This window comes from Ochotona princeps, chromosome 27 (genome assembly GCF_030435755.1).
Source record: "Ochotona princeps isolate mOchPri1 chromosome 27, mOchPri1.hap1, whole genome shotgun sequence".
Lineage (NCBI taxonomy): Eukaryota > Metazoa > Chordata > Mammalia > Lagomorpha > Ochotonidae > Ochotona > Ochotona princeps.
In genome coordinates this window covers 18616689-18634834 of record NC_080858.1, presented here as the reverse complement: position 1 = coordinate 18634834, position 18146 = coordinate 18616689, and the positions used below count along the sequence as shown (strand labels likewise).

The window sequence follows — 18146 nt, the reverse complement described above, 5'->3', positions numbered from 1 at the left end:
TTTATTTGTAATTAGCTATTTACATATATAACTCTAAATGCAGCTTAGTTTGGCTACCATCAACCTTTCTCTAAGTGAATTAGGTTAATCTAGTTTCTTCTCATCTTTGACTTCTTTTGTTTAACATTATATCCAGAAGATTTATTCATATTGTTTTATGCATATATATATATATATATGCAACTTATTCCTTACTGTGACTGTATTATTTCATTATACAGATTTTCTATAATTATTCACTCTTCCTTATTATCATGAATAACATTTGCAGGAATTCTTTACACATCATTTGATATCCTATGGGTGTATGTCTAAAACTAGAATTACAGAATCATTGAATATGATCCTGGAAGATCTTGGCTCCTGGGTTTAGACCTGCCAAGCTCTGGCTGTGGCAACCATTTAGGGAGTGGATCAGTAGATGGAAGATCTCTCTCTCTCTCTCTCCCTCACCTTCTTTCTAACTCTGTCAAGTAATAGGTACAATGAAATACCTTAATAACTACAGAAACTTACAGTCTAGAAAGCAGGCCATGCCCTTATTTCTTTTTGTCCCTGTTTTAATTCTGCAATTATTGTCTACAGATTCACATATGGTGGTAAATCTAGTATTGCTCAGTATATATAAACTTTATCAGTAAAATCACAATTTATTCTAGATATGGTTCTCAACATTGAATCATACTGTGTGTTTATTCTAATAAATACCTTTGTGTACTTTGTATTAAGTCTAAAATAATAATTCATGATAGAATAAAACTTGCTTCAAAGATACATCATTATTTTTGATTTGGAATTGAATGTCTTTATCACAGAAAACATCAAAGCCTCAAGGAATGAAATCTTAGCACACCATGTTATACAAATACAGAATTGCTGGGGAAATACCAATGATTTTCTGAGATGCACTGACAATTCAAGCTAGTATATGAAATACATAACAAAGCCTTTAACAAGAAAACTGCTTAGGGCCCAGTGCAATGGCTCAGGGGCTAAATCCTCACCTTGCACACACTGGGATCCCATTTGGACACCAATTCAGGCCTTGGCAGTGGAGGATGGCCCAAAGCCTCGGGAACCTGCACTCGCATGGGAGACCTAGAAGAAGCTCCTGGCTCCTGAATTCAGATTGGCTCAGCTCCGGCCATTGAGGACACCTGTCTATGTTTTTCTTAGACATTTATTCATGCATATGCTTTTATTTATGAGCTGACATTAACCTTTTGTAGGTGCATCATCAAAGAATGATGATCATGGATGATTTCAGTGTTTACAGAAAACATTATTCTTCCCAAAATCTCTCAGATTAATTTTTGTACATATACAATGTGTTTTTTGCTCACAGGGTGAAACAGATTTCACAGCTGACATTGACAAGAAATCCAAATTCTCATTGCTAACATGCAAATAAAGACATATTCTCTTTCAGTGTTTTGCACTGTTTTCCTTTTTTAGCTTCCCTGTAATTTGTATTCAGCAAATTCAACTTTTACCTAATTCAAACTAAGGTCTCACACAGGGAATATACCATGAAGGTATAAACTACTAGATGGAGTTTATCATAAGTAAGAGCATCACCAATTCTAGATTTGAGCATTTCCAATTCTAGATTTGAGTAGAAAAAAAAATCTAGAGCTTTCTTATAAAATGACTTACTTTTGTGGGAACCCTAGGGAAACTAGAATTCCCTAAAAAATCTGGCGGCTGATCACTAACATTTTGATAGAAGAGCTTCATTGTTCACAGCTTCAAAATAGTCACTTGCACACATACACAAATATGTAAAACACACCTACAAGTATTTCTCATGAACTGATGGAATTTTCATCATCAAAGCAGAAGATGAGCTTCAGAGATCATCCAAATTAAACAGTTTTTTGTTCCCACTCAGGTTCCTCAGGTCAATATAGTTATTTCCCAAAAATATTTCTTATGCTTAGGCATTTGGCAAATTGTTTATTGAAACTTTGTAATATATATTCTTGAACATGTATTCATTACATTGATTTATATTCCTCCGTTCATCTTCATCTTTATATTTTTAATAATTTTATCCTATCTAAAATTATAATTTTGAATTTATTTTTATGGAAGATATTTTTGCTTAAAAGCACACTGAAAACAGGATTCCACTGAATTTTAATTTCCATTTTTTTCTGCTAAAAATCAGGTGTCGTTGAGCAATTGTTCTTTTTAACATAAACCACTTCTTTCCTTCCTCTTCTACTTTGTTTTCTTTAGTATTGTTGCTTAAGTGTTAGCTGGTCTTTAGTTTTGTTTTTTATCATAAGCTTCATTATTTCTTAGAATATACAGATTGATACATTTTTATCATTTTTGGAAAAGTCTCAGCAAATTTTTACTTTTTATTTTGAAATATCTTAAAAGATACAGAAAATTATGAAGAGTTCAATAAATTCACATAGATTTAACAACAGTTAACATTTTCCAAGTTGACTTGACAAACATATATACATACATGCACACATACATATATACAAATTTTCTTCTCCCACTGATTAGCGTGAAGAGGGTCGAAGTACAGAGAAAGGAGGGTAGGACAAATGCTTCCTTTATTTATTTATTTATTTATTTATTTATTTTTGCTTTTCTCCTGTATCTGCAAGGGCTACAGGAAAGGGGAGGTGGCTGTTCCTTGCTACCAAACCACATCAGCACTGCACATGGAGGACAGTCATTTGATAATGCCTAGGGACCCAAATGTAGGGAAGGATGTTGTGAGGGTGTTACTTGAATGGTTTTGATAGAACTTGAGATATACTTGGCTTCATTGTTACAGAGAAAATCTTTTCAGGGCCTTTTGGTTTGGTTTAGTGCATCCACAGACCCACTTACTGCCAAAGCTTAGACAGGAGAGCAGTCCAGTCTGTTCTGCTTTTCATCTTCTGATGTGGCACTCGCCTTACTCTGCTGTACACTCTGCCATGCACATCTGGGGATTCTGTCCACTGCACAGATGTCAGTAACTGAGGAGGCTCAGTCCCCATACACACACTCCAAGACCACATAACCTGGGATTTTCACTGTGGCCAGAGTTTGAGTCCAGCAGTCAGGTTGGCGAGTCCCTCAAGAAACCTCATGTGAGGTGACCACAAACTTGACTCTTGTGTTTGCCAGCTAACGTGGGGTCTAGATCAGTCTATAATCCACATCAGCCTATGCAAATACCAGTGAATGCAGCTGCCTGGTCAGTTCTGCCCTCAGTCCCATCTCTCATGCAAATCAACAGGTGCTGCAGCCTAGCCCAACCCAGCCCACCACCAACCCAGCCCTTACGCATACTAACGGAACTGCAGCCTTGTCAAGGCAACCCTCAAGAATCCCCACCAGACCCACCCTAAAATCTGACTAATAAAAGAAGAGATTTATTTTTATTTGAAAGGCAGTTGCAGAGAGAGAAGAGGAGACAGAAATTTTCCATATTCTACTTCACACCTCAATGGGCATAATGGCCAAAGCTGAAGCTGAGCTGATCCAAAGCCAGGCGCCAAGAGCTTCTTCCAGGTCTTAGGCCATCTTCCACTGCTTTCCTAATCCATTAGCAGGGCGCTGGATTGGACTTGGAACAACCAGGACTGGAACTAGTGTCCATGTGGGAAGCTGGCATCACAGGTAGATGTTTAATTTGTAGCTTTTATCAGCATTTCCATGGTCATTGGTAATATTAAGCAAAGATATTGGGCATATAAGAAAGGGATAATATGAAAAGAGTAAGGTTTTTGATATAGACAGTTTTACATTTAAAGGCCAAATCAGGTGTCTTCTAGGTAATCTCTTGGCATCCATCAACAATTCAAAGTATCCACATTGCCTAACTGAAATAGGAGCCATTATTACGTGGCTGGTTTAGCTGCCACCTGTGATACCAAGATCTCACAGAGGCTCTGGTTTGAGTGTCTGTCTGCTTAGCTCTCGGTTCAGTTCCCTGCAAACGTACCTACAAAAGATATGTATATGGCCTATGTGCTGGGACCCTGCCAGCTATGTGGGATATCCAGATGAAAGGACTGGATTTTGACTTTGGCCTGGTCCAGCTCTGGATACTGTGACTGCCTGGGAAATGAACCAGTGATGAAAGACCTCTGTTTCTCTATAACTCTGCCTGTCAAATAAATAATTTTAATAAATCAGAATAAGAACAAAGTCATATGCAAAGCACAGGAATCACTCTATTCTCTGCTTAAGCCAGATAGAAAAAAAAGAGAGAGCTGAAAGGAACTAACTACCTTAAGCAAGAGGAAAATATTTTAAGCAAGGTATCACACCAGGTGAAACCACTGAAGAGTGTCCAGTTTGGGTCGTGCACCAGTAACAAACAAACGAGGTGTTCCAATACAAATGGGTCCCACATCTGATCATGCTGGTCATCTACTGCTGAGGGGTAAAATCGGCAGCTGGACAGTCCTTCCTTCAGCTATGAGACCGTCACAGCACTGCAGTGCCAGTGGTCAAGTAACCCTTATGCAGTGCCCAAATGCCACATCACTGTACTTACTTTACCAGGCCGAGCATAGCTCATTCTCAGGGGACTCAGGTACCATCTTTTGAGCAAGCATTTTGTGTTGATGTTTCTGCCTGGCATTCAACAGTGAGCAAGACAGACATGATCTCAGTTGTCACAGTGTTTATACTGCACTGGACAGGATAGGAAACAAGCAATACACCAGAAACAGAAAGATTTGTCTTCAGGAATATTTAATAATGTTAAATAATGTTTAATAATGTTAAAACTCCATTGTTTGGGGCCTGGTGTGGTAGCCTAGTGGATAAAGCCTTTGCCTTGTATGCACACTGGGATCCCATCCTGGCAGCTCCGCTTCCCATCCAGCTCCCTGCTTGTGGCCTGGAAATGCAGTCGAGAACGGCCCAAAGCCTTGGGACCCTGCACCCACGTGGGAGACCTGGAGGAGGCTCCAGGCTCCTGGCTTCAGATCGGCACAGCTCTGGCTGTTTCGGAGCTTCACAAATATCTGTAGAGTGACAGCTATTCATGACACTCCACATGTATTTCATTGTATTTTCAAAAATATTATCAAAATTCTCCTTGTGATATATTTTCAGGAAATCTTTCTGAAGCACTTTATTTTACCTTGGTTCCAGTACTGAGTCAAACAACCCTGTTAAGAGATACAAAGCTCCAATAATTCTTACTACTTCCGGTCAGCCAGGTTTCCATTTGCAGTAATCACAAAAAGGAACAGGGCAAGCATGTAAACTCCCAAGAGATCATTTTCCACAGGCTAATGATTTACTCTTCAAAATGTCCCACTGGAACACACACATCCGAACTTCTGAATGGAAGCCTCTGGAAGGAGTGTCCAGATTCAAGCGAGCATCCAGGGGAACGGCACAATCTGTGCTACTGACAACAGGAAGTATGGATTAGACTTCGCTGGGTAAGGGCAAGGCAAAAGGCGCAGCCATTCACGTTCATCCAACCCCACTCTCCAATGTCAGGTTCATGGAATAAACAGCCCTCGTCAGCTCTGCAGCACCTCTGATTCCGTCATCTCATACTGCTCTGCAGTCTCTGAACCAGTGTCTTTCTTTTTTAAGATTTATTTATTTTTATTGGAAAAGCAGATATACAGAGAGGAGGAGAGGCAGAGAGGAAGATCTTCTGTCCGATGGTTCACTCCCCAAGAAGCCAGAATGGCAGGAGCTGAGCCAATCCAAAGCCAGGAACCAGGAGCTTCTTCTGGGTCTCCCACATTGATGTAGGGTCCCAAGGCTTAGGACCACCTTGACTGCTTTCCCAGGCCACAAGCAGGGAGCTGGATGGGAAGCGGAGCTGCCAGGATTAGAACTGGCATCATATGGAATCCTGACACATTCAAGGTGAGGACTTTAACCGCTACGCTATCACCCTGGGCCCTCTGATCCAATCTTAGAGGTTGACAGACATAATTAGTAGCTCTGAGTGCTGCTTCTCTGCTGGACTGATAGTGGTACACAAAAGCAGCAAAACACAACATATCTGGAGACATACAACTAAAGCTTTACACTATAACATATTATTTGCATCAGTTATGTCAACCCGACATGTAGGAGCACAGAGTTATGATAAGGTAATTGTGCTTTGAATGATATTAATCAGATGAGATATCAGCTGTTTGACCAGGGTTTCCAGAAGTGGACTGTAATGTGAATGTTAGCATCAGAAATCACACATGTGAATAAGCCATGATGCAAAATAATAATTATTAACTAACTAGTAGCCATTAGTTCATGAATTGTGGATCATTTAAATAAAAGAGCATTGTGATTATGGGATGAGGTTACTGTCAGGATATTAAAGTTTTAGCAGTTGGGATGGGGGGAGAGGGCACAATGGCTTAATTCGCTAATCCTCGCCCCCAAATGCCAGGATCCCATATGGGCACCGGTTGTGTCCCAGATGCTCCACCTCCCATCCAGCTCCCTGCCTGTGACCCAGGAAAGCAGTAGAGGATGGCCCAAAGCCTTGGGCCCTGCAACCACATGGGAGACCTAGCAAAAGCTCCTGGTTCCTGGCTTCATTCCCCTCAGCTCTGGTCTTGTGGCTATTTGGGGAGTGAACTAGCAGATGAAAGATATTTCTCCTCTCTAAACCCGCCTTTAAGAGAGAAAGAAAGAAAAGGGGGAAAAAATAAGTTTCAGAAGTGGATAGGAACCGAGGCATAGGTTTAACAGGTGAATCACAATGAGTAAATTATTTACATTTCCATGTGAGCTTACAAAGGTGGGAATATAACTTTATCTATAAATCCTGTTTTTAAAGTGTATTTATGTGTATACATGTGTGCTTCCTTTTATTTTTCTTAATAATCTACACACAGGAGAATGCAAGGCATAGCATTATGAACTTTTATCCGTCTTACTTATATAAAGACTTTGTGCTTGTATTGGCTTATGCAACACCACTCACTCTGTCCTAACAGCAGAGTTAATGTTACGAAATCGAACAGAAAGATTCCTAACACCCCAGGGCACACAGCAGACAGACCAAAGTTTCTATCCAGTTTTGTGTTTGAAGGGAAACCGGGCGATTTTATTTCCCGTTTGCATTTTGCAGTGAGGTAACATCCCTGTGACTGGCTCCAACGTTGTTACATAACACTTCCCTCTGCAGGTCCACCACGGGTTAAGCGCTAACGGTAAATATCCGCAGCAGAAAAGACAGGAAGAGGCGGAGCGCCCGCTGCAGCCCAGCCCAGCGCGGCCCGGGAGGACACGGCGGAGGCCCCGTGGACGCCCGGTGACCCTCGGCTGCCGGCGACCCGAGCCCATGGCCCCCGCGTCGGCTCCGACCTCCCTGGCCGTCAGGGCCTCCAGCCCGGCCGCCGTGCCCAGCTCGTATGGGGCTTTCTGCAAGGGGCTCTCTCGTACTCTCCTGGCCTTCTTCGAGCTGGCCTGGCAGCTGCGCATGAACTTCCCCTACTTCTACGTCGCGGGCTCCGTGATCCTCAACATCCGCTTGCAGGTACACATTTAAAAGCCGGACGACCGGGGCCCGTGATGGCCGATTGGGCCCTGCGGCCGAGCTCAGCGCCTGGCCCGGAGCCGAGCCGGATGGCCAGGGTGCTCGGCTGCGGCCTGCGTCTGTGCGCCGCGCTCCCCGCGCACCTCCCTGGCCAGGCCGAAGAGCCTGCTGCCCTGGTCCGGCGCCATCTCAGCGACCCCGCAGGTGCACGCTGAGACCACCCACGAGACCAATTTCCCTGAAGGATCTGCCGGAGGGCACCGAAGGAGGCTAAAATATTCAAGGAAAAAAAAGACCGAACGGTGAACTTGGGGGAAAAGGGGGGTAGACTGCTAGATTATAAACATTGCAGAAAGAAGTCTAAGATGTGAAAGCTGTGTGGAAGACGTGTTTCTTCGTCCCAAGGGAGAAAACAATGACAGTCACACATTGTCAGCAGGAAAAAGACTGTTTGGCCGAGGCACCAACTACCAAAGCTGATTTTCTGCGGGATTTTGAAGCCTCGAGTATAAGAACATGCTTGGAGTGTCCCGGTGAGCAGCCCATGCAGCGAGCCCTCTGAGCCAAAGATAAGGAAATCCACCTGCTTCGTGGGATTGGGCTGTTCCGTGAACATTCTGGAAACATTCGGACGATCATAAAAATAGTCCTCACACTTTTTGTTTGAAGGGATTGCTTAAACTGTGGTTACAAAGTAAATGCAGATGTTTTCAGGTTTGATTTTTTTTTTAAGCACCTGTTTGAAAGTGGGCATGTGGAAGCCGGGGGTGAGGGATACGGATCAGCTGTAGCATCTATGAAAAGAGGTTGGCACACACTGGGTTGTTGAGAAGGGAGAGATGTTACTTGGAGGGTAGCCATAAAGTTTCTAAAATAGTAATATATATTTATTAAAGAAAATCGGTGATGGAGAAGGTGTGAAGCCAAAAGAAAGATCTTAAAATGATTCTGTTGAGATGTATCCAAAAGAAAAATAAATGATGAAACGTCAGCTATATTTGAAATAAACTAGAGATTTTTTTTTTCCAGAGAGACTGGGGATAAATTAGTGGCCTGCAGATTTTGCAAAATTAAAACAGGTAATTATGCAGGCTCCCTGGAGCCCGAACAGACAATCTAGTATAGGCAAGTCGGTGAAAAAAAAAAAAAAACCAGAATAGACATAATCTGAAAAATAACTGCTAGAAGCATGCAAGGGTTTGCTCCGGATAAAGGAAATCAAGAGTGGGGAAAGGGAGATCTGTTGTTTCCTTACCACCAGTCTAACAGTGTTATTTGATTTCTTTTTACCTGTGTATATGCATTGATGAAAAATAAATAAATCTTTTTCAAGATTCTCTAAGGAACCACTGGTTGAGAGGCAATGAGTTTTTTGAAGTCAGGCAGACCCCTGCTGAAGTATAAACTCAGATTGTGTGGCCTGAGGTGGGCCTCTCAAACTCGCGTTTCCTTATCTGTTAGTGAAGGTGAACATACCCACTTGGAAAGGTTGCCCTAAGAATTAAAAACATGCCTGGCTTACTTAGTGCTTGATAAATACCCCCAAAGAGTGTCTGTCATGTAGCACATCACAGCAATGACCAAAATGGAAAACACATGAGAAAAAAAATCCTGTTTTTTTCAGTGGAAGTTTTGAATTCTGGAGAGTAAGACCATGGTGTGGTGGGTAGGAACCATCAAGCAGGCTGCTCGGTGAGGAACTGAGCAGAGGGGCTGTCACTCAAGGTAAACATCTCAGCTGCCTGCAGTGTTACTGATTCCATTTATTCTGTCCAGTGAACACGGTCTGAAAATCCTGTTTCCTGCCCCCTCCAGCACCAAGTCAGGTGTTAGGTAATTCCTCACTGCTAACTCTGTCCAACACATCCTTTTTTTTTTTTTTTCCAACAGAAGTTCTAGAAATAGATATTCTGTAGATTAGATATTTATAAATTGAGAAGTACTTGATATTTATCATCTCCAATAAATAGGAAGCTCTCTGAGGGAAGATACTGTATGTTATCCAGTTTTACACCCTGAAATACTAGCAGATAACATGATACAAAGAAAATGTGAGCTCTGAGATTTGTCATTTATCTTTCATAGTTGCTCTTAGGCCTCGATTTTCATTTTCATTCAAATGATGCAGTGCCCACCAGAGTAAGCAAGGCTTTGGGCTTAACTAAATCACTTACTGTTTTGTTTTGCCTGGTGTATTTCTGATTACATCTGTTAGGCCCCAAATTTTGCATGTTCCCTACTCTGTCCCCAAGACTAGAGCATCGCCTGAAACAGAGTACAAAATAAATGTGGTTGATTTGATCAGTAGATCCCAATTAGTTATTCTGTATGTAGCCATCAGTTAATAAATGAAACTTATTGGTTATAAATGGGGCATTCTCAGACCATCATGAATGTTGACTGATTGGGAGATCTCACAAGCATGCAATAAGCAGAAAGGTGATTATTACCAATAAAGAAAAAGCTGGTTGATGGGATATAACTGATTTTTAACAAATGAGGAATGGTAACTATGTCTTATGGTTTATTTTGGCTGCAAAAGAGATTACAGTTATGTAGGTAGGGAGTAGAAAACACGATTTTTTGATGTATGACTTAGTAAAAGAACACACAGCATCATTTTAAAGACTTAAGCTTTAAATGCCAGGAGCTATGAAATATTGTTTATATACATGATGTCCACAGTTCTCACATGCACACTGTACAAAGGACTTTTTTCTCTTTTAACAGGTAGGCGGTCTGGGATTTACAGAGGTTAACTTCCCAATGTCATAGTCGCCAACCACACTATAGCTGAATCTCCAGTTACCGTGAAAAGATATTTCAAGAGTTCCATGTTTTAAAATATAAAGAAAATTCAAAATACTTTTCTGAAATTTCCAACAAATATTATCATAGCAATTGCTGATCAGTTTTTAAAATACAATTCAGGGTCTTCTCTACTAATGATTTGATATGGAAACTTATGGCAATATTCTGCCCACAATCTTACCACATTTTTTAAATTTAAATTTGGTGGAGCAGGGAAATAGCATTTTCTCCTGAAGGAAAGGGAATAACCCTCAGTGTTATAGCCATGTCCGTTACTTCCCTGAGGAGATTCAACAGAATTTCTGTTAACACTCTTGCAGATTGACCCCCCTGGGTTTTTCTTGTGAAGTATTTGAAAGGGCTAAGAAAAAAAGGCCTAAACATGGAACCAGAAAATGGAGGGACAGAATACATGGACAGAAAAGTAAAGGACAGGAAAGTAACACAACAAACTTTTAACATGGAGAGTAAGCTAAAGGCTCTATTTGGGAGATTCCAAGAAAGTTGACCAAGAGAAGAACTACTAAGATTTCCAACAATTCGGCTAGGTTGAGTCACATTTATCTACTACTTGGATTATGACTAGTATGGGGAGTGTTTCTGCTATTTTGAAAAAACTAATATTCATATGTTGAGATTCTGACCAACAACATTATGCTACCAGGAAATGGGGTCTTTGCAAGGAGGTTGTATCCTAAATAGAAACCTCACCAATGGGATTAGTGTCCTTGTTAGTTAAGAGTCAATATATAAGTTGTGATACTATTTGGTCTTCTGAAAATGCATCTTTATCAATGATCCTTCCCCCATACCACAAATAGTACAACCGGGATTGCTTATGCGAGTAAGCTTTCCATCTCCAAAACTGTCCATTTTCCCTACATGTAGAGCTTGCCATCTGATCAATGTTAGTGAATAAAAATTTATTCTGGTTAATGCAGCTGAAGAGGTAGCCAGTGTAGAGAGAATTCATCAATGTTAAAGGGGAGTTTACTGTGGAAGTATGAATTTTGTAGTTGAAGCACTTCCTTCTTAAAGCAAGTCCCTGACTCAAAAGCTATCATGTTAATCAGGAGCAATAGCAGCACACCTGTCATTGAGTTTCAGCAAATTTGATCCTGTTCTTTGAAATATACATTGATTCTTGGCATGGTTCCCCTAGGTCCTCCTGTTTGAGGGAAGTTCAAGGCTATAGGACTTCAGTGCACTAAAATATCTCCTTAAGTCCTTTTAAAAAAATGTTTTTGTTGGGAAGGCAGATTTTAGAGAGAGAAGGAGAGACAGAGAAAAATCTTCCATCTGCTGGATCACTCCCCAAATGGCCACAACAGCAGGAACTGAGCTCTGATCTGAAGCCAGGAGCCCCTTCCAGATCGTCCATGCAGGTGCAGGATCCCAAGGCTCTGGGCTAACCTCCACTACTTTCCCAGACCACAAATAAGGAGCTGGATGGGAAGTGAAGCAACCAGGACACATACTAACACCCTAAGAGATCTCGGTGCTTGGGGGTGGAAGATTAGCCGGGCAAGCCACTGTGTCCTTGCAGGGCACGGGGATAGTCTGTTTGGTATTATAAGCTAATCTGTAGCTCTTCTGTAAGTCAGGTGGAACCAATGTGAACAAGTGATGACATGAAGACTATAAAATGTTTTTGTTAGGGAAAAGTGATTGGCAAGACGACAATGACATTCACTTTTTCAACAATTATTCTGTTCTAGGATAGGATACAGGGTTAAGTTGCAAGAAAATGCACAATGCTATCTGTGTATCAGTGGCAGTTTTCTTGGATCGCATCTTTGGTTTTCAACTAAGGGTTTTACAAAAGATAATGCAGAATTTAATGGCAAAACATTATTTTAACACGGAGGATGGAATACGTAATTAGCCACTGACCCAGGTCTCACCTCTTAATAGTCATTTCCAATACTTGTATTATACACAAAGGCCCCTACTCATTGATTCATGTATGCAGGTTTAGTATATGGAAACCCTGGGCTTAATCCTGATGAAACATTTATTGCTAAGTCCCACTTACAAGAAGAAATGGCTATGTGTAGTTGTTTACATATGTTTTTATCTTTGTCATTAAAGTTTAGTAACACTAAAATTAATCTTAAAAATTATTATTTATAACTTCTAGTACATAGTGTAATATTTTTATTGAAAGGCATATTCTTAATTTGAAAATATTTATCTATTTGAAAGGCAGAGTTCCAGAGACAGGGAGACAAAGAGCCCTTCCATCCATTGATTTATTCTCCACATAGCCTCAATGACCAAGGCTGGGTCAGGCTGAATCCAGGATCCTGGAACCCCATCCAGGTCACCTGTCCAGGCGGAAAGGACCAAGCCTTAGGCCATCCTCTGCCACTTGCCCAGGTGCATTAGCAGGAAGCCAGATAGGAACGGAAAAGCTGGCACTGGAACCAGCACTCCGATGAGAAACCACTATCATAGGCGAGTCTGGCGCAGCAACTCAACAGGCTGCCCTTGGAGGCCAACATCCCCTATCAGAGAGTCTCTGGGAGTTCCAGCCTCACCCCCATGCCAGCTTCCTGCTAATGCATACCCTGGGAGACTCAAAAACGTGAAATTTCACACCCACAAATCAAATCTGTTAAGCTGTGGCCATTTGGGAAATAAATCTATGATGAGAGATCTGCCTTTCAAATAAGAAATAACTTTAAAAGGTATTAATCATGGCAAACTATATTTTAGCTAATTTTTGCTTCACCAATCAGTTAACTCTAATACAACGGCTTCTTTCTGGACTGCACAGAATTACCAAGTTAACATTCTGAAAAAATTAGTCCCTGGGAGGTAGTCTGAAGCGCTCGGGTTTGGTTTGTCTGGAATGCACTATTGGCACTCAAAAATCCATTTGCTGCATTAAAGTGCTTCCCAGGCCCAGAAAAAAAATCTGTCTACCCTCAAACTGCAAATTTACACTTCTCCAGGGACAGGTTGGGATTTTGCCTACTTATTCTCAAAAGGTATTCCCATTTAATCCATTTTAAGTCTGGTTGGCAAATAGCATTAGCCGCTAATTATCTTAGCAGCCACATGAGCTCCCTGCAGAAAGGAAGTGCTTTTTGTTGCCAGAAAGGAACTGGCAAACAGAAGTCTTCTATTCCCATGTGTTAAGTTAATGACAGGCACTAACCTTCTTGATTATCCTACAGAAAATCAAACATAAGTAAGAACAAGAACAGGGCCCAGCACGGTAGCCTATCGGCTAAAGTCCTCGCCTTAAATGCACCAGGATCCCATTATGGGCGCCGGTTCTAGTCCTGGCAGCACAGCTTCCCATCCAGCTCCCTGCTTGTGGCCTGGGAAGGCATCCGAGGATGGCCCAAGGCTTTGGGACCTTGCACTTGTGTGGGAGACCTGAAGAAAGTTCCTGGCTCCTGGCCTCGGATCGGCTCAGCTCCTGCCATTGTGGCTACTTGGGGAATGAATCATTGGACGGGAGATCTTCCTCTCTGTATTTCTACATTCCCAATAAAAATAAATAAATCTTTTTTAAAAAAATACAAGAAACAAAAAAATCACAAGTACTGGAACTACTCTGTCCATTCTGCACTTCAGTCAGAGGAATAGCGTGTGGGAGAAGTGAGCTATCCTGAGGAAGTAGAGTGGCTGAAGCAGGTGACAAACCAGATGGTCTTTCTTCAGATGAAGAGCTATTTGTACTTTATAAATAGCAATATGAATGTGATTGGAATTCTGATACACATGACTCTTACAATGACAGGAACCAATGACCTATCCTGGAGAGGGCCAAGCACTGAGCAGGAAGTCAGCTAAGGAGATCCTGTGCTTGTTGAAACACTCAGAGAAGTTCAGTGCAATGAACACATCCCCAACCTTCCCATTACACATCCCAATATAAGCAGTGTCAGAAAGATAGTACCCATCCAATGAACATTCCAATGGGGAAAAAATCCACTGTATATTACTGTCTTGTTGACAACTAAATTTTTTAGAGCAGTGACACAAAAAAATCATGGCTTTTGTTATAGTTTCAGTCTTTACACAAATCTCCATTTTGTTGGACTTATTTTCTTGTATACTAAGGAAAATCATTTTCTCTGCCTCATTGTAACCAGAAAGATTGCACTAAGAAATGCATTATCACAAGCCTTCAGACTGATTTTAATTTCTTTGAAATAACTGCTAAATTCTGAAGTAATTCTTTGTGTGTCTGTGTTGATGATTAAAAGTTAAAGTCAAATATAGTGACAACTATAGTGGTTTGTATTTTCCTCCCCAGCTAAAATACTGTACCCACTTGGAATGAAGTGGCTTCGTTGTTTTTTAATAGAGAGTTCCAGAAATACACTATAAGTCATTGTAAAGGGTAGTTGTTCAATGCATACATTTTGTCAGCTGCCACTAGATCTCTAGTCTTGTGCAAACACTGTACACTCTGTTACTGAAAAAGAGAGCAAGAGTACACACACGAGAGAACATTACAAAGTTCATAGAAGCGGAAGCAGAAAGAACTACTGTATAACACAAACAGGGTAACTCCCACTCCTAGTGTATGAGATAAAGGAGGGGATGACATATACTTGGGATCTTGAAGATATTCCAAATTTCATGAAGTAACTAAAAAACCATAGTTTGGATTCTTCAAATACTAAACATAAAGACATCAGGGCTCTGCTTCCTGAAAATTATAATTCCATCATTCATAATTTCAGTCTAAATGATCTTTGAATATCTCAAAGTCATGTGTTCAGAATTAAACTTATTTCTGTTTGCCCTTCCCCCGCCCCCTTAACTTTAGCACACATTCTGTTTGATTTGGCCAGGGACACAATTTATGCATTGAAACTTAACGTACAGAGAGAAAATAGTTTCATACAACATCAGAAAATTGTAAATAAAAGTATCAGTTCTACTTCTAGGAACCACTACAAGTAAAAAAAGCCATGAATGCACTAGAAAAGAACTCAGAGTTACAGATTTTGTGTCTTTGTTATGTATCAGCAAATACACATTCTATTGTTAGCTTTTATGCATGCTCAAACAGAAATCGATTAGATCATTTTAGAAACTTAGTTTTATTTTGAAGTTGCGATCACTTCCCTCAGTTAAATTTTACTAATTTTAAAAATGACTGTGTCAGGAATTATATATGAAGTCCTGGTCAATTCTTTTCTGTGATTAAAATATTTTAAATTAGCAAGAATATCTTAAATGATAGGAAAAGGAAGGAAAGAGAGAGGATGAGGATGCACATAACATCCTTGAATTCCATCTTTTATGACATTCAGACAATGTAAAGAATAAACCCTAAAATTAACCCTTGTTGTCCAGCATTATATATTAATGTATACCACCAATACAATGTTATACTGTACCATCACATTTAAAATTAACTGGTAAAAACCTATTGTTAATATCATTTATAATTTATCTAGTAAATTTTCCCACCCTTAATATTATTTATAGTGTATAGTTTCCATATGTAAGTTTTGATTGCTATGTCAACCCTGCTTATACAAAACATTTCAAGATGTTCACAGTAAAAGGAATTAGAAGATCAGTTGCATTTTCCACAAATTTTGAAGCCTAAACTTACATATGCATATCCATAACACATAGTAAATCTACATTATCCTGTCACAAATTTTTGTCTGTGTCTTCCATCTTGATCTTATTTCTATTTCTGCCTTAAGGCCCTGATATTATATTGCAACAAGATGCAGGCACAAACACAAACATTGAAAAATGTAAGCACAACCACTAAATACTAGCTACATGAATGTGATTCTCACATGTGGGATACTTCAATGCTTTTTATGTTCTATTGTGTATATGTTAAAGACTCAACCACTCTGATTACGCATATGTCCTAGAATTTAGAAGAATTAATAAGTACCTGTAAACACAATAAAGTTTAGTACTTACAATTTCAAATTAAAGTTAACAATGTGTGTTTTTATTTGTCTACTGCCTAAAATGTTATTTCTAGTCTCGCTTAAGCATCTTATTGCTTCAATGTCAACAAGATGTCTGAGAACATAGACTTCTTCCTTTAAAAACACGAACTTGAAACTGTGACAATACATTTTTTACAGAATAACTTTAGTCTTCAATGTAAATGTTTTATCACATATTAAAGAACTCTCAGCTATCAAATTTACATTTTACCTTGATTTTTAAAGAATTACTAGCTCTTTTCAATTTCATATCTTTTTTTATATGAAACTTAACCATTTAAAATTTGCTTTGAAATAGTACTTGGGAATTTAAATTGTTCTTTGATAATACTTAAAAATGATTACTTTCCAAATAATAACACCTCATCAGGAATGAACTGTCAAATGCAACAGGACCAGGTACTTCAAACAATAATTAAAGAAATCCAATGGGGGAAAAACAGTGATCTTCAACATCTTATCATTACGCTGTTCTCTTAGAAAAGACTAGAATTCTTAGCTATAAAAACTAAAGGATTTGCTCTTCTCTGTCAGGTGAATTTTAGGTAAACATAGTGCCCTCAAGGCTGACTGTCGCAGCTTGGTATTTCCCAGAATCAGAATAAAAGTGTGGCCTGAGGAAAAGATATTTAATACGAAAGTAGCAACTTCGTTTTCCACAATGTAAAGAATAGCCAATATGTCAACAGTGAAGAGAAAGAATGAATTGTGAAGAGAACAAGGAAGGACAGCACCATTTTCATGGCTCTTTCGTGGGTTTCTGTGCTGGCCTCTCCAGAACCCAGGGAGCTGAGCTGCAGATTTCTGGTGTGTCTCAGCAAGAACAGAAACAAAAGGAGCAATGAAGTCAGGGACAGAACAAGGGGGATCAAGTAGGTCAAGCTGGACAGAAGCAGAGTTTTAAGGCTCAGACTTCTTCTTTCCTCCAAATATAAACTCAGATTACCCTTGTCTGTGATGTTAACAGTCAATGAGATATCAAAAACCTTATCAAGCCACAGAATATCAAGCACCAGTAAGAACAAAGACAACATAACCAGTGCAAGAATCACTTTGTCCATTCTCCACTTCACCCAGAGGAAGAGGGGGTGAGAGAAGTGGGCTATCTTGAGGAAGCAGAAAATGCTGAAACAGGTGGTAAGCCAGGTGGCCAAGTGCTCAGTCATTGCCCAAAGCATATTCATAGATTTTGCAAGTTTGTAAATATCATATAAGTCTGGAAAGAATTCTATTATACATGAATCTATCAGTGATAGCAGCAGATGACCGATCCTGGAGATGGCCAGACAGGTGAGAATGCGGTCAGCTAAGCAGATCTTTCGATTCTGGACCCATTTAGAGCTGTTTACCAGCATGATGAACACATTCCCCAGGAGTCCGAGTATGCATTCTGTCATAACCAGTGTCAGAAAGATTTTATCCCATCCATTGAACATTTCCATTAGAAAGAAGAATCTAAATTTCTAAAATGCTGTCTTGTTTATCAAATATTGTAGACTGGTGTTCACTTCAGAATGTTATCTTCATTGTTTCCTTAGAGTTCTAGGCTTCATCAGAACTTCCGTTTGTTTGGTACTGTGTCGCATTTAATCCGGAAAAGTTTTTCTCTTATTTCTATCTCAGTGTCTATTAAGAAGGACCTCCTAAGGAATGCAATCTCCCATACAGTCACATCTTAATATAAAAAAAAAAAAGTTCTAAAACAACTCATCTAGTATCCTTTTTGTCACAGACAGCAGCCTAGGCTTTTCCACTGGTGGTTGTGATTCCAAGGTTACAGTCAAGTAGGTTAGCACGCAAACATGAATCGGAGTCTTTTTCAACAGATTTGCTTTTCCTCCTTACCTGAAATGCTACTCTACTTGGACTCAGATGGATTTGCTGCTTTTCATACACAGCAG

General features: G+C 40.0%; 2 protein-coding genes across 2 annotated transcripts; one reads left to right on the top strand and one right to left on the bottom strand.

Moving 5' to 3' along the window:
- The first annotated feature begins 7177 nt into the window (after positions 1 to 7177).
- SMIM10L1 (small integral membrane protein 10 like 1) lies at positions 7178 to 7496 on the top strand. Its single transcript, XM_004599596.2, has one exon. It carries the CDS (start codon positions 7289 to 7291, stop codon positions 7493 to 7495), a length of 207 nt encoding a protein of 68 aa, XP_004599653.2. The 5' UTR covers positions 7178 to 7288; the 3' UTR covers position 7496.
- Positions 7497 to 16740: 9244 nt separating this feature from the next.
- TAS2R42 (taste 2 receptor member 42) lies at positions 16741 to 17681 on the bottom strand. Its single transcript, XM_012931152.2, is given in 2 exon segments — positions 16741 to 16892; positions 16895 to 17681. Coding segments are annotated over 2 exon segments (939 nt in total).
- Between the last annotated feature and the right edge of the window lie 465 nt (positions 17682 to 18146).